This window comes from Mytilus galloprovincialis, chromosome 3 (assembly GCF_965363235.1).
Source record: "Mytilus galloprovincialis chromosome 3, xbMytGall1.hap1.1, whole genome shotgun sequence".
NCBI lineage: Eukaryota > Metazoa > Mollusca > Bivalvia > Mytilida > Mytilidae > Mytilus > Mytilus galloprovincialis.
Genome location: NC_134840.1, coordinates 7,567,215 through 7,583,277, shown reverse-complemented (window position 1 = coordinate 7,583,277; position 16,063 = coordinate 7,567,215). Strand labels below are relative to the sequence as shown.

General features: G+C 31.7%; 1 protein-coding gene across 5 annotated transcripts in view; it reads right to left on the bottom strand.

The window, feature by feature from the left end:
• The window catches only part of LOC143067088 (uncharacterized), a 45,475-nt gene that overhangs the window by 11,211 nt on the left and 18,201 nt on the right, over positions 1 to 16,063 (bottom strand). For 2 of the 5 annotated variants that reach the window (XM_076240120.1, XM_076240123.1), the window contains exons 2-6: positions 6,605 to 6,769; positions 5,333 to 5,434; positions 3,991 to 4,158; positions 2,148 to 2,408; positions 778 to 845 (exon numbers count right to left, since the gene is read on the bottom strand). In XM_076240120.1, the coding sequence (XP_076096235.1) occupies positions 778 to 845; positions 2,148 to 2,408; positions 3,991 to 4,158; positions 5,333 to 5,434; positions 6,605 to 6,769 (764 nt within the window). Of the gene's footprint in view, positions 1 to 777; positions 846 to 2,147; positions 2,409 to 3,990; positions 4,159 to 5,332; positions 5,435 to 6,604; positions 6,770 to 8,570; positions 8,698 to 10,774; positions 11,013 to 16,063 lie in introns of those variants that run through there. The other 3 variants (XM_076240121.1, XM_076240122.1, XM_076240124.1) reach the window with 3 other exon arrangements.

Sequence of the window (16,063 nt, the reverse complement as noted above, 5' to 3'; positions counted from 1 at the left end):
GAAATATTTATCTAATGTAAACTTGTAGCCTAGATATATTTGTTACAAGAATGCCATGTCTATTAAAAAGAAATATTTATCTAATGTAAACTTGTAGCCTAGATATATTTGTTACAAGAATGCCATGTCTATTAAAAAGAAATATTTATCTAATGTAAACTTGTAGCCTAGATATATTTGTTACAAGAATGCCATGTCTATTGAAAAGAAATATATATCTAATGTAAAAGAAATATTTATCTAATGTAAACTTGTAGCCTAGATATATTTGTTACAAGAATGCCATGTCTATTGAAAAGAAATATATATCTAATGTAAACTTGTAGCCTAGATATATTTGTTACAAGAATGCCATGTCTATTGAAAAGAAATATTTATCTAATGTAAACTTGTAGCCTAGATATATTTGTTACAAGAATGCCATGTCTATTGAAAAGAAATATTTATCAAATGTAAACTTGTAGCCTAGATATATTTGTTACAAGAATGCCATGTCTATTTAAAAGAAATATTTATCTAATGTAAACTTGTAGCCTAGATATATTTGTTACAAGAATGCCATGTCTATTGAAAAGAAATATTTATCTAATGTAAACTTGTAGCCTAGATATATTTGTTACAAGAATGCCATGTCTATTGAAAAGAAATATTTATCTAATGTAAACTTGTAGCCTAGATATATTTGTTACAAGAATGCACACCAAAGATCTTACCTAATCTAATGTAAACTTGTAGCCTAGATATATTTGTTACAAGAATGAACACCAAAGATCTTACCTAAGTTTTTTTATCATTCTATGTTGAGATGATGCTCTGTTTGATAATGGTGTGGCTTGTAAAAATACCTGTAAAATAGAGATAATGGTGTGGCTTGTAAAAATACCTGTAAAATACAGATAATGGTGTGGCTTGTAAAAATACCTGTAAAATAGAGATAATGGTGTGGCTTGTAAAAATACCTGTAAAATAGAGATAATGGTGTGGCTTGTAAAAATACCTGTAAAATAGAGATAATGGTGTGGCTTGTAAAAATACCTGTAAAATAGAGATAATGGTGTGGCTTGTAAAAATACCTGTAAAATAGAGATAATGGTGTGGCTTGTAAAAATACCTGTAAAATAGATGGAGTAGTATTGAAATCCAGTTACTGGTTAAGAATTTTCTATTCCACAAATTGTAAAAATATAGGACAATCAATGTTTTGCCTTTGGAAAGCAGGTTATAAACGTTTTTTACAAAGATGCATCGTCAAAGAAAAAAATACCATTAGTTTTGGGGTCTAAATAAACACTAGTGCCACCTGAATGTTATGTTAGTTATGCTTATCAAATATAACAGACGTGTGTTGACAATAAAAAGTGTGCAGTATATCAGTGACATAAAAATTCATGCATTATAAAAATTATATCATACAGGTTAATACACCCAAATTAATTCAAGCACTTATACTTTCAAAACTTTGTTCTAACATTATTTTGCTGTACTCTTACAAAAAATAACCTGCTATGAAGGAATTCTGGTTTGCTCAATTTCCATCAGTTCAATGTTAACAGTATAAAATATGGTATTCACCACAAAATATTTTTTTAGGTTATTGAATAAAATGTCTTGTACTGTACAAATTATCTTTGATAGCCAACAAGGATTATAATCCAGTTCACTTGTCTCCACCTTTGGATGATGAAGCCAGAATTCATGATCTACTAAATATGAATTTCTATTGGTTGCAGCTATAATGGGCTGCATCCAGTCAAAATGCACCTTGCATAGACCATGTGTGAGTTGAAAAACGTGAAAAATTATGGTGACTTGCAGAGTCTTTACCCCAAAACAAAGGACAATATTCAGCAACATATTAAAAGTGTTTAAAGGCAGAAATTTGAAATTTATCACAAATTTGTTTGTTATACTGGATGCAGCCATTTTTTTCAAATCCAAACTAAATAAACTACAAGTGCTTCATTGTTCAAGAATGATGAATTATCAGTAGGGTGGCTTCTGATGACCAGTGCAATATTGAATCTACAAATTTTGGATTAATCTGTCAAGGATGGAGGGAGGTGGACTGGATTAGCCAACTTGTTTGAGTTAATCTATATACCCATGTTTCAATCATTGTGAAGCAAATAAATTGAACTAAAACTGACCTTCTCCATAATGGCATACAACTGTTCATTTTCTTGTATTCTGTAATGTACAAAGCCCATAATAAAGGCAACAAAATGTAAAATATTTGGTATAACATATGTTGTGATGACATGTTCACAAGCCTCTGGCGGGAGGGATCGTTTGGAATGACTGAGATTCTGTAGTATAAGGTCTGCAGGACTGTACGTAGCTAATGGTTGATACTCATGTGTAGAATTTACAGATATAGTGGTTATCGCTGCTGTTGTTGTCTGTAATATCTGAAACAAAAGTTCATAATTACTGACATACATTTTTTTAACTTATTTTGACTGCATTGGATATTTAAATGATTTTCCAGAATTTATATCACTAATGCATTAATATATCAAACCTTAAGTTTATAATTATTTATTTTTTCACTTTCATCAACATGACTAATAAATGATATTTTTTTTGGATTTTTCAGCAAAAAGAGTGATTCTTCATTTCTTTGTTGCTTTAAAACATCCAGCGGCAAGTAGTTTATGCATGTACTGTTTAGGAAAATCAGCAACTAGAATGTGTCCATAGAACACAGATGCCCCAATCGCACTATCACTTTCTATGTTCAGTGGACCATAAAATAGTGGTCAAAACTCTAACTTGGCAATAATACTACAAAGGTTATTTCATAATGAACATGTGTACTAAGTTTCAAGTTGATAGGGACTTCAACTTCATCAAAAACTATCTTGACCAAAAACTTTAACCTGCAGCAGGACAGACGGATGAACAGACGATTGATTGAACAAACGAACAGATGGAAGAAGGGAAGCACAGACCAGAAAACATAATGCCCCATAAATGGGGCATAAAAATGAAGCTATCAATATAACAGATAATTCTGTGATTCTATAATTGATCTTCATGAATACAATGATATAAGGGAAAGAATTGTGTTCATCAGTAATTATCAAAGGGCCTTAATTAGCCCTACTGCATTTGCAACAATTTTAGAAATCTAAATGTTCATTTCCTTCCTCTTCAAAGTACTTGGCCTTGTGGTCTTAAAAACATCTTAATCATAGTACTCAGACTGAGAAATCAACCAATTAAAGTCATGAAAGTACTGGAATTGGTGTTTCAAGCTCACATTTGGAACTGTATGAAGTGTGAACTAAAGTTTTACGACTTTGAGCCCAGGTGAATTCACATTAATTTTAGATGATCAACTGATAATCTTAAGACAGTTTATTAATGATGTGTAATGATCTTATGGTCACCATACATGTAACATGTAATGACACACTTGAAGAGCTCATTAGTTTAAAACACATTAAGGGGACAGGATGAATGTTTAGCACAATGAAACAAGTGAGTAATGGTGTTGAAAAATGTAAATAATTACATATTGAACAAATATACTTAATTAACAATAACAACAAAATACAACAAAATGTGTTCTTTTTGAAGTATTCAATGAACATTAGCAGAAAAATTGTATGTCAGGTGAACATTCTGAGTTTGCATTAAGATCACTAAATAGTTTTCAATGACCTTTCAGTGCACAAAGAAATATTGTTTATTCCTTGCATTCTCTCAGTTGGTGTGTACTTCTTTAAAAGCTCATCATTGAAACCGGGCCTAATTATTTTGTAACCCAGACATGATTTCTTCTACATAACCTCATTGTAATTTACATTTCTATCTATAAGTGATATGAAATCAATATGTTGATCTACTTTTCTTTATTGAAAAGTTACTAGTGACCTTTCAGATGATCATCTATGTTATTGTAATGATGCATGTTTTTGATTATACACTGACTCTAAGACTTCTTACAATTGTGTACTTATATTCCAATGCCTGAGTAACACTTACACTTTTGGTATCTTTCTTTACATTAAGTTTCCACTGACAGGCAACAATCTCATAGATATAAACATACCACAACAATAGTACAATAAATACGGGATAAATAGTGTTCAACAGCGAGTATACTTTGCTGCCGGAGTTTATAGACTCACGACCAAAACCCCGCCATCCTATCTGAAACAATACATACTATGCATAAGACATGTTTCTAACATTAGTGAAATCGATTGAATCTCAAATATTACAAAGACTGTTAAAATTTATAGATTTGAAAAATTCGAAACTTATGAAAATAATTTGTTTTTTTCTTCAATTTACAAAACATGAAAAATCATCTACTTAAACCATGTAAAATTTTATTACTAATCATTAACAATTTGTTACATGATGCTTTTGAGTGAAGTTGTATGGCAATGGAAACTGAAATACATGTACGGTTGTAATAAAGACTTGAATACATGTGCCATTGGCAATGGAGACTTGAATACATGTACTATTGGAAATGGAGACTTGAATACATGTACTATTTGCAATGGAGACTTGAATACATGTACTATTGGAAATGGAAGACTTGAATACATGTACCATTGGCAATAGGAACTTGAATATATGTCATGTATGTACCATATATTTTGAAAAAAAAAAGATGAGAAACTATAAAAAAATACTTTATTCACTGAATGACTGTCGACTCAATATAAAAAAAGAAGATGTGGTATGATTGCCAATGAGACAACTATCCACAAAAGACCAAAATGACACAGACATTAAAAACTATAGATCACCGTACGGCCTTCAACAATGAGCAAAGCCCATACCACATAGTCAGCTATAAAAGGCCCCGATAAGACAATGTAAAACAATTCAAACGAGAAAACTAACGGCCTTATTTATGTAAAAAAATGAACGAAAAACAAATATGTAACACATAAACAAACAACAACCACTGAATTACAGGCTCCTGACTTGGGACAGGCACATACATAAATAATGTGGCGGGGTTAAACATGTTAGCGGGATCCCAACCCTCCCCCTAACCTGGGACAGTGGTATAACAGTACAACATAAGAACGAACTATAAAAATCAATTGAAAATGGCTTAACTCATCAGATGGACAAATATACAAGTGGACGTGGCCCGGTACTTATACATCCCGACACAAAAAGACACAATGAACAGATCTGAGAGTACTCACAGTTATCTGACAGCTAGTTCAAAGCCACTAATAACTAATAAAAAAATCAAGACAAGATTTAATGGACAAGTAAAATCTTACTCTTGAGTATCATATTGTTTCTCTGTCTTGTCACAAGCTACATATTTTTTATAATCTTTACACCTACTCACTAACAGAAGAAGTCTCCAATAAGGTCTCAGTATTTGTTGTTTACAGCGTCGTAGCGTTGTAGTAGTCAGATTTAAACTGTCTTCTCCGTCCAAATCCGCAATCTGTCAAAACAATGAGGGAAATATAATTATAATACACATCTTTTGCCTCCTCAAATATATATATATATATATATATATATATATATAATTGCATATTTAACCCATGAAGACAATACTGTGACACAATTAATGTTAATTACTCTACCTTCCATGTCTCCCAGTAAAGTTGTGAATCCAAGTGTTAATTTCAAAAGGGTGATTTATTCTGTGAGTCAGAAATAATCAATAGCACGAAAATACAGAATTTTGTCAGTAAGTTCAATGATTATCAGGTTTTAGATGTTGAAATTGAACGGAAGTATGGGAAGCTACATATATTAGTTTAATGTTTGTATGTGCCTAACCAAAGTCAGGAGCCTGTAATTCAGTGGTTGTCGTTTGTTGATATGTTACATATTTGTTTTTCATTCATTTTTTATACATAAACATGATAAATTAGGCCGCTATTTTTCTTGTTTGAATTATTTTACACTTGTCATTTCAGGGCCTTTTTATAGCTGACTATGAAGTATGGGCTTTGCTTATTGTTGAAGGCTGTATGGTGACCTATAGTTGATAATTTTTGTGTCATTTGGTCTCTTGTGGAGAGCTGTCTCATTGGCAATCATACCACATATTCTTTTTTATAATTAATCATGATTTACCATACATGCCATACTAAACTTAATCATAATAATAACCATTCATGCCATACTAAACTTAATCATAATTTACCATACATGCAATACTGTACTTCACCATGATTTACAATACAACAAATACTGGCCTTAATCATGATTTTACCATACATACCATACTAGACTTAATCATGATTAAACATACACAGGATAAATAATATATGGCTCATTACAAACTGGACACCCAAACAAACATTTAAGGTGGTACCCAACACCTTCATTAAAATTAATTTGGCTTGTTTAATTTTCATAAAATTTTGACAAAGTATTTACTTTGACCCTTTGACAAAAATATGAAAATTTCAAAAAATTTGAAACAACTATTTTATTAGAAAAATTACAATGGTTATATAGCAGTTTGACAAACACTAATTTTGATCAATGAGCTGCTTAATATTCCCTTATCAACACAACATAATTAAAACATTAAGCTGATTTTAGTTATCTCCTTGTAGTGTTAGGTACCACCTTAATTCTATGATTAAATACATACATCTACTCTAATAGCACTGGTGTAGGAATCCCCAGACATGTCGCTGGCATGTTGTAGTTCCTGGTGTTCACCTGAAGTACTCATATTAATAATCTTTTCCTTGGGTACATCTTTTGTTTCAATATCATTTGTTTCTAAATCATTATCATTAGACATCTGTTCTTCCTAGAAATGAGAAAAATATACTAAATAATTTTCTTACAATCAATTTTTTTTATCAAAGACAATTCATTGGGGTAGGATTTGGTAAGGAGGTACAAGACCTCCCCCTACTATCAAAGTCTCCATCATAGAAAAGTTTGGGTTTTTCCTTTTGAAATTCAGAGGTTTGCGACTCCAGGCGCAGCCCCCATATCCTTCCCCCTAATTCCACTGAGATTGTGTAAAAGACAAAAAACAATTTGAACTGCCTGCCCACTAATTACGCTCCTGATTTAACCAATTACAAAAACCTATATAACAGGAAGTTGGAGAGCAATGTATGTTAACAAAACTCACTGTACAGCATGCACAAATGAATGTGGATAACATATTTCAGAAAGCTCTGATTTGTAGTTCCGGAATCAAATGTGACTTAAATTTCATACATTGTCATATTGTGCAAAAAAATATGAGTATTTAAATTTTATCATGTTCAGGTGTAAAAAGGCAGTTGTTGAGCTATAAATGTGATAGGTACCACACAGTTTAGCATGCTCATATAAAGCCAGTTGTTGAGCTATGTGATAGGTACCACACAGTTTAGCATGCTCATATAAAGCCAGTTGTTGAGCTATGTGATAGGTACCACACAGTTTAGCATGCTCATATAAAGGAAAGTGTTGAGCTATGTGATAGGTACCACACAGTTTAGCATGCTCATATAAAGCCAGTTGTTGAGTTATGTGATAGGTACCACACAGTTTAGCATGCTCATATAAAGCCAGTTGTTGAGCTATGTGATAGGTACCACACAGTTTAGCATGCTCATATAAAGGAAGTTGTTGAGCTATGTGATAGGTACCACACAGTTTAGCATGCTCATATAAAGGAAGTTGTTGAGCTATGTGATAGGTACCACACAGTTTAGCATGCTCATATAAAGCCAGTTGTTGAGCTATGTGATAGGTACCACACAGTTTAGAGCTATGTGATAGGTACCACACAGTTTAGAGCTATGTGATAGGTACCACACAGTTTAGCTGAGCTATGTGATAGGTACCACACAGTTGAGCTATGTGATAGGTACCACACAGTTTAGCTGAGCTATGTGATAGGTACCACACAGTTTAGAGCTATGTGATAGGTACCACACAGTTTAGAGATAGGTACCACACAGTGTAGCATGCTCATATAAAGTCAGATACTAAATATTATAACTCCTGAAAAAATTTGACAGAAATGCTATATGTAAAGGAAGAACAATTTAGTGTTCAGACCTTCATAATTACAAGAACAAACACTCATGGACCCTGGGTTTAAATATCCCCCTTTTTTTAAAACTTGCCCTCTGACCATTGTAGACTCCATACAATCAAATAAAACCACTGGATACAACATAGAGGGGGAGGACAGGGGGTACCCTTCTCCCTTCTCCCACCCCTCTTCTCCTTTCTCCTACCCCTGTTCTCCTTTCTCCCATTAGAATAAAACATCTTCTTTTGAGATATTTTTTCTTGAAATATTAGATCATTTTTTAAAAAGAGAGATATTTTATTTTTTCTCCTTTCTCCCAGTCTTCCTCTCCTTTCTCCTACCCCCGTTCTCCCACCCCCTTTCTCCTTTCTTCTACCCCCTTTCTCCCTGTCTCCCTTACCCCTGTCCTCCCTCTCAACATAATTAAGCTCTGCAAGGGATGTATTTGCTATATATATATTTTATCACAAAAAATAAGAATGTCTGTATTACTTAAGACCTCATCCAAACCAGTTTGGAATCAACACTATTTATTTTCAAATCAACATGATTACATCAATAATCCACTCACCAACATGAAAATTTTCAATATGCAAGTATTCCTATCCTAGTGTATAATACACCAACTTTACGAATAATGTGATGTACACATAAGATGTCAGACAATTACTTATGTTTATTATATATATACAGTGTGTATCCTTCACAGGATATAAATGTGAAGTCATGTTAACAAAGTATGACTCTATTTTCATCCTGTAAAATATATATCACCTAAGTTTACCTTATATATATATATCTATACTATTAAACGAGAAGACCTCATTTTGGGTGTCGCTTCTCTCCTTTCCACAATAAATTAATCAACATGGCTCTGTGTCCTATAGGTACAGTGCATAGTCGCATTTGTCATCCATTTATATGATTATTCAGATTGAGTTATTTTGGGAGAAAAACGAGAAAAAAGGCATCCGGATATTGTCCCGTCATTGGACGAAATTTTAAGTCAGATTAAACTTCCGGTTTGCGTTTTTCTGTATACTTTGAACATACATATACTACGAATAAAGTGTATTTTAATTCGTTTTTCTGTATACTTTGAACATACAAATACTACGAATAAAGTGTATTTTAATTCTATCTGCTATCATTTTCAAGTTTACTATCCACGGCGGTCACAGAGTTTATTAAATGGAGAGGGTCTGTATACTATATCAATTGACCACCATGGATCGATTAGTAAACTTGGAATTTAAAGTAAATACACTTTATTTATATAGTAATGAATGTTCATAATATACAGATAAGCGCTAAAATTATTCATGTGAACTTTTGATACCTTTTCTGAAATTCTCCAGTCATTAAATCTTTTACAGAATTCATTTATTACCATTCAACAACAGAAAAAGATGTGGTATGATTGCCAAGTTGAGACAACTCTCCACAAGAGACAAAAATGACACAGAAATTAACAACTATGGGTCACCGTACGGCCTTCAACAACGAGCAAATCCCATACCGCATACTCAGCTTTAAAAGGCCCCGAAATGACGATGTAAAACAATTCAAACGAGAAAACTAGCGGCCATATTTATGTACAAAAAATGAACGAAAAACAAATATGTAACACGTACATAAACAAACGACAACCACTGAATTACAGGTTCCTTACTTAAATGTTCATAACATACTAAATGTATGTTCATATTGAAATTGATAGAAAACCAAAAATTGGGAATTTTAGAAATGAAGGAGGAGGGATAAAAAAAAAACATTTTCCTGTCCCCAATAACCTATGACTTATGATACATTTGCTGAAATTCTCCAGTCATTCAATATTTTACAAAATTCTTCCAACAACACTTTACATACTTTTAACTACGCTCTGAATGCCCGCGATTTCGCGGGTGTGTTCTAGTATATGTCAGCACGATTTAATAACAACATTTTCGTATTATAACATCTTATATCAGTACCGTTGTGCAAATCTTTAGACTGATATAATTTTTTCCTTATCTGCATAGTATCGCCTATTCTAGACGATCCGGTACATAGTAAATTTGCTGGTTGGTCGTTTTTATAGACTTTTATATATATATATATATATATATATATACAGCTTTTTGTTAATGTTTAAATTATACTAAACAGTTATCATATCATATTAGGAATTTACACATGTATATATACCGGTATATAACATGTATCATTATAATCATTTAAAGTGGAATACTTTTAACAGGACCACTTCATTGAAACAACTCATCTATATATAGTTATCAATTAAAATATACTTGAAATACAAGGATGAGGTTTGTATATATATACATTTTGTATACAAGAAAAAAAGAAAACGGCCGTATTCTGAACATTTTAAAATCATACTTTTCTGTCAAACATGCTCACATGCTGCATGATAAACAATATTTTAGCTTTAATTTTAATAATGAAATGAATCATACTTTTAATAGGTATTTTCTATTTGTAGCATGCTCATACATTGTCATATGTTAATAAATAGGACATGATTTTTTTTTATTTTTAGACCAAACTCCTGAAGACTAGGGCAAGTTAAATGATACTATATTTTCATGGTTTAAATTAATAATAAAAAAACCATGAACAATCAGTACACTGTATTAATTTTTTGATAGAAATGACAGAAATTAGGGACTGAAAAAAGTTCTTGTAGAAACTATATGATTTCTTGAGTAGAATATTTCTTCTAATATCAATTACCCCCCTTTAGATGCTGAAACTGGCTTTAAGTCTTACCTTAAGATTAAAATATGTGACCATTATTTAACCAATTAAATCACAAATGTACAAAATGTTCATTATCAGATGCAAAGTTGGTATAAAACATTACACATATATCCTCTAGATAGAGAAGACTTCTTGATATATATGACCATCAAATTACAAAGTCATGGTCACTGAAATGACTTGTGTGCATCCATGTATCAAGATAAGATAACCAGAGTAGACTGACGTTAGGTAACAGACCCTGTCCTCAATAAAGGATGCTTACTACATATATAGTGTTACCCACCTTATAAGGTAATGAGATAATTGTTGATAATTTACTGATATGGGAACATTTTTATCATTATTAGTCCATGTAGTGCAGATGTCAAACTCTGATTGTGCCAGAAGTATAAAGGATATATAATACTATAATAACTATACTATCATGAATTGGAAACAGCACAAATGACAGGGTTCAATATGCTTGTAAGTGATAAACCCTCCCTCTAACCTGGGACAGTAGTGTTAAAGCAAAAAAAAAAAAAAAAAAAAAAACTAATAAAATGTTTCATCGAACGCAGTCTCACACGACCGCAGAGGTTGAACCCTGAACAGTTGTTGCAAATTTGGACACAATATTCAAGCTTGATACTGTCTAAATTAGGATTGTGATCAATTTTTTTACAAAATATAGACATGATAGATTTCTGACACAAAATAAATGTGGCCAAAGATCTTAAAAATTTAAATGGGACATCTAATTTAACTAGTAACATGAGTAAGGTCTGATACCAAAATCTAACAACATAGTTAGATTCAGCATGTAAAAAAAAAACACAAAATATTCAATGTTAGTCGAAATCAAGCCCTTCAAACCTACAATATGGACTTATTTGAAAAGTTTCAAAACACTCTTGGGCACAAAATGAAAAATTTATAGGCATATCATTAGAGCCGCAATAATTCAGTTTTTGATGAAATCAAACAAAGTTTTTTGATTTTGGACCCTTTGGACCTCAATGTACAAATGTAGGCCAATTCAAAAATGAAGTCCATTATCCAACTTAGAAATACAAGGTTAGAACCTCCAAAATTGTAAGACTTTAAATTATTTTCAATTGAAGATTTCTTGCTACATGTACATGTCATGCATGTAGTGTGCAATACTCTGCTATTGCCCAAATACTGTGCTAAAAAATCTTTGTTTTTGACCCCTTATTCATTTTTTATTACTAAACTTCTTGTACCATATAACCATGATAACCCTGAAAATCAATCCCAACCTTCCTTTAGTGGTATTGAACCTTCTGGTAAAATTTCATCAAACTACAAACTAAGAAAAACCAGGTGCTCCGCAGGGCGAAGCTTTATACGACCGCAGAGGTCGATCCCTGAACAGTTGGGGCAGGTATGGACAAAACATTTAAGCGTGATACAGCTCTGAATTTGGATTGTGATCAAATTTTTGACATTATATGGGTTTTTTACACAAAACAAATGTCAAGCCACTCCATCATCATCATCATCTCAATTCAAATTTTAAATGGACTTTGCAACCATAAACACTCATTTAAATACATCAGAAAATTATAAAAATAGAAAATGACATGATAGTCATGTCTGGCAAATTTCCAACATACATTATTTAAAAACATTTTAGAAAAGATAAGGAAAAAAAGCTTCATCAGCAACATTTTATATTGGCAAATTTCCAATGAATTATTTACATAAAGTTATTGGCAAATAAAAATAGAAAATGACATCATAGTCATGTCTGGCAAATTTCCAACATATATTATCTAAAAATATTTTAGATAAGATAAGGAAAAAAAAACTTCATCAGCAACATTTTATATTGGCAAATTTCCAATGAAGTTATTTACATAAAGTTATTGGCAAATAAAAATAGAAAATGACATCATAGTCATGTCTGGCAAATGTCCAACATACATTATCTAAAAACATTTTAGATAAGATAAGGAAAAAAAGCTTCATCAGCAACATTTTATATTGGCAAATTTCCAATGAAGTTATTTACATAAAGTTATTGGCAAATAAAAATAGAAAATGACATCATAGTCATGTCTGGCAAATTTCCAACATATATCATAAACTACTATTCTATACAAAGAAAGATAACTCAAATTGAAAATTAATTGCTATTGCACAATATTGTGCAATTAGATATTTCTTGCTATTGTGCAATACTGTGCAATTGAAAATTTCTTGCTATTGCACAATACTTGATATGGAATCCTGATTTGGACCAACTTGAAAACTGGACCCATAATCAAAAATCAAAGTACATGTTTAGATAAAGCATATCAAATAAGCCCAAGAATTTCATTTTTGTAAAAATCAAACTTAGTTTAATTTTGGACCCTTTGGACCTTAATGTAGACCAATTTGAAAACTGGACCAAAAATTAAGAATCTACATACAGTTAGATTTGGCATATCAAAGAACCCATTTATTCAATTTTTGATGAAATCAAACAAAGTTTAATTTTGGACCCCCATTTGGACCAACTTGAAAACTAGGCCAATAATTAAAAATCTAAGTACATTTTTAAATTCAGCATATCAAAGAACCCCAAGGATTCAATTTTTGTTAAAATCAAACTAAGTTTAATTTTGGACCCTTTGGACCTTAATGTAGACCAATTTGAAAACGGGACCAAAAAATAAGAATCTACATACATAGTTAGATTCGGCATATCAAAGAACCCCAATTATTCAATTTTTGATGAAATCACACAAAGTTCAATTTTGGACCCTTTGGGCCCCTTATTCCTAAACTGTTGGGACCAAAACTCCCAAAATCAAACCCAACCTTCCTTTTATGGTCATAAACCTTGTGTTTAAATTTCATAGATTTCTATTTACTTATACTAAAGTTATGGTGCAAAAACCAAAAATGATGCTTATTTGGGCCCCTTTTTGGTCCCTAATTCATAAACTGTTGTGACCTCCACTCCAAAAATCAATCCCAACCTTCCTTTTGTGGTCATAAACCTTGTGTTTAAATTTCATTGATTTCTATTTACTTAAACTAAAGTTATAGTGCGAAAACCAAGAAAATGCTTATTTGGGCCCTTTTTGGCCCCTAATTCCTAAAATGTTGGGACCAAAACTCCCAAAATCAATCCCAACCTTCCTTTTGTGGTCATAAACCTTGTGTTAAAATTTCATTGATTTCTATTCACTTTTACTAAAGTTAGAGTGCGAAAACTAAAAGTATTCGGACGACGACGACACAGGACGACGACGCCAACGTGATAGCAATATACGACCAAAAAATTAAAATTTTTGCGGTCGTATAAAAACTGGTGCACAACATTCATGTACATGATGTATGTAAAAATATAACCTAAATATTTTAATATACCTTCCACATCTCTAGAAAATTATAACTTCCTTTAACCATGTTAACCCTTTCCTTAATAGAATTTTTTTTTTTACAATTGATTCGCATAGAATTTTTTCAATATTAAAAAAATTGTCAGGTTTAAGGTCTCAATGCATTGGGAAAACAAATATTTCATCAATGAAATTCCAGTGGTATATATATATTCTCATGAATATCCTTTTTAAATGAGACACAAATTTTTATTAAGTCTGATACAGATTTTTCGTAGGAGAATGTTTTAACTGAGGCACTAAACAGGCGTCAAAAGGCGTCATTATGGAGTAAAGGGTTAATCAATTTCAACAGTAATGTAAAAGTGTTTTTTGGGGAAAATCCTGGTTAAGTTGTCTCAATTGAAAAGATAAGGCTACCATAACTCTGGAATATGACAAACAGATAATGGTTTATCAGATTATGTCCTCAGTCCTAGCCATAACTCTGGAATATGACAAACAGATAATGGTTTATCAGATTATGTCCTCAGTCCTAGCCATAACTCTGGAATATGACAAACAGATAATGGTTTATCAGATTATGTCCTCAGTCCTAAGCATATGAAAACAAAAGAAATGGCTCTTGTCCATGAACATGAATTCACCATCAAGCATAAAAATGAACATTTGGTAAATAGGACAAAATCTTGATTTTTAAAATGAAAGTCAAATTAGGTGAATTAATTTAACAATATCTGGACTTTAAATGTCTAACAGTCTAACAGAGATCAAGATACAATGTACTTCATCTAATCTATAACCTTTAGTACAATAAGGTGACAGTAAAATTACTTTCATGTATAAAACATTAACCCTTTTAATGTCTGACACAAAAGGTCAAACTATTGAAAAATTAGGGATAATTGATAACAAATAAGGTACAAAGTTATATACCATGATATATGTCTGTTTATTCAGGTAAGTTCAAAAATCTCTTTCTAAATAAACCAGTGTCCATCATACCAAACATTACTCTTTCTAAATATATATGTACTGTAGAAACATTAATTTTCGTGGGGTTCAAATTTCGTAGTTTTGTCTTTATATAAGATTTCAAGGGGATTTAATTTCGTGGTTTCCAGTAAATGGAAGTGATATTATATGTAGGTTAAATTTTCGTGGAGGTTTTAGTTTCGTGGATATATTCTTTCAACGAAATAAACGATATTAAATCCTTCACGAAAATTTCTGCTTTTACAGTATATCAATAATGGTCAGTAATAGATTCAGAATTAACACAACCATGACAACAGTGGATTGGTTTCAGAAATATATAATTTTGAAAGAATAAGACAACTAGAGTCTAGATACACAGTATATTTATGATATTTCATTTCTCCCCCATGAAAGCAAAGGATGAGAAGAGCAGGAATATTTGTGTAAAATTGGTCTCAAATGTTGCATATGGTCATGATGGAAATCAATTCTATTTAAGGTTGTACACCTCAATGGAAAATGTCAATTATTCATTAAGTATGCTACAAGATCAAAAGTGCTGGGGAATCCATGCTGGGGAATCCAGCACTTGATTTAACATTTTTGAAATTGAGTTACAAGGTAAATTCTATAGACCTTATTCCTCTGTAAATATTTAAAGTGAATAACTGCCAAAAAGACCACACATTTATGCCAGAAAACAATGCAAAATCAAAAATATATCTTAGGCTCTGTTCAACAAAGTCTATTTTTTGCTACAATCTCATTTGCATAATGCCCTAAAAATCACAATTAATTCTGATTTTTAACTGTTTTAAAGTAAATATTACCTTCAGAGATGAATAAACCATGTCGTGAATAACTTGTGTAGAATGATTATTCAGTACCAGGGTGGATTATAGAAAGTTTTGTAGGCTGCAGTGAATTTAAGAGGAAGTCTGAGTCCATCTATCATGTCTATCCACTAAAAGTGGGATAA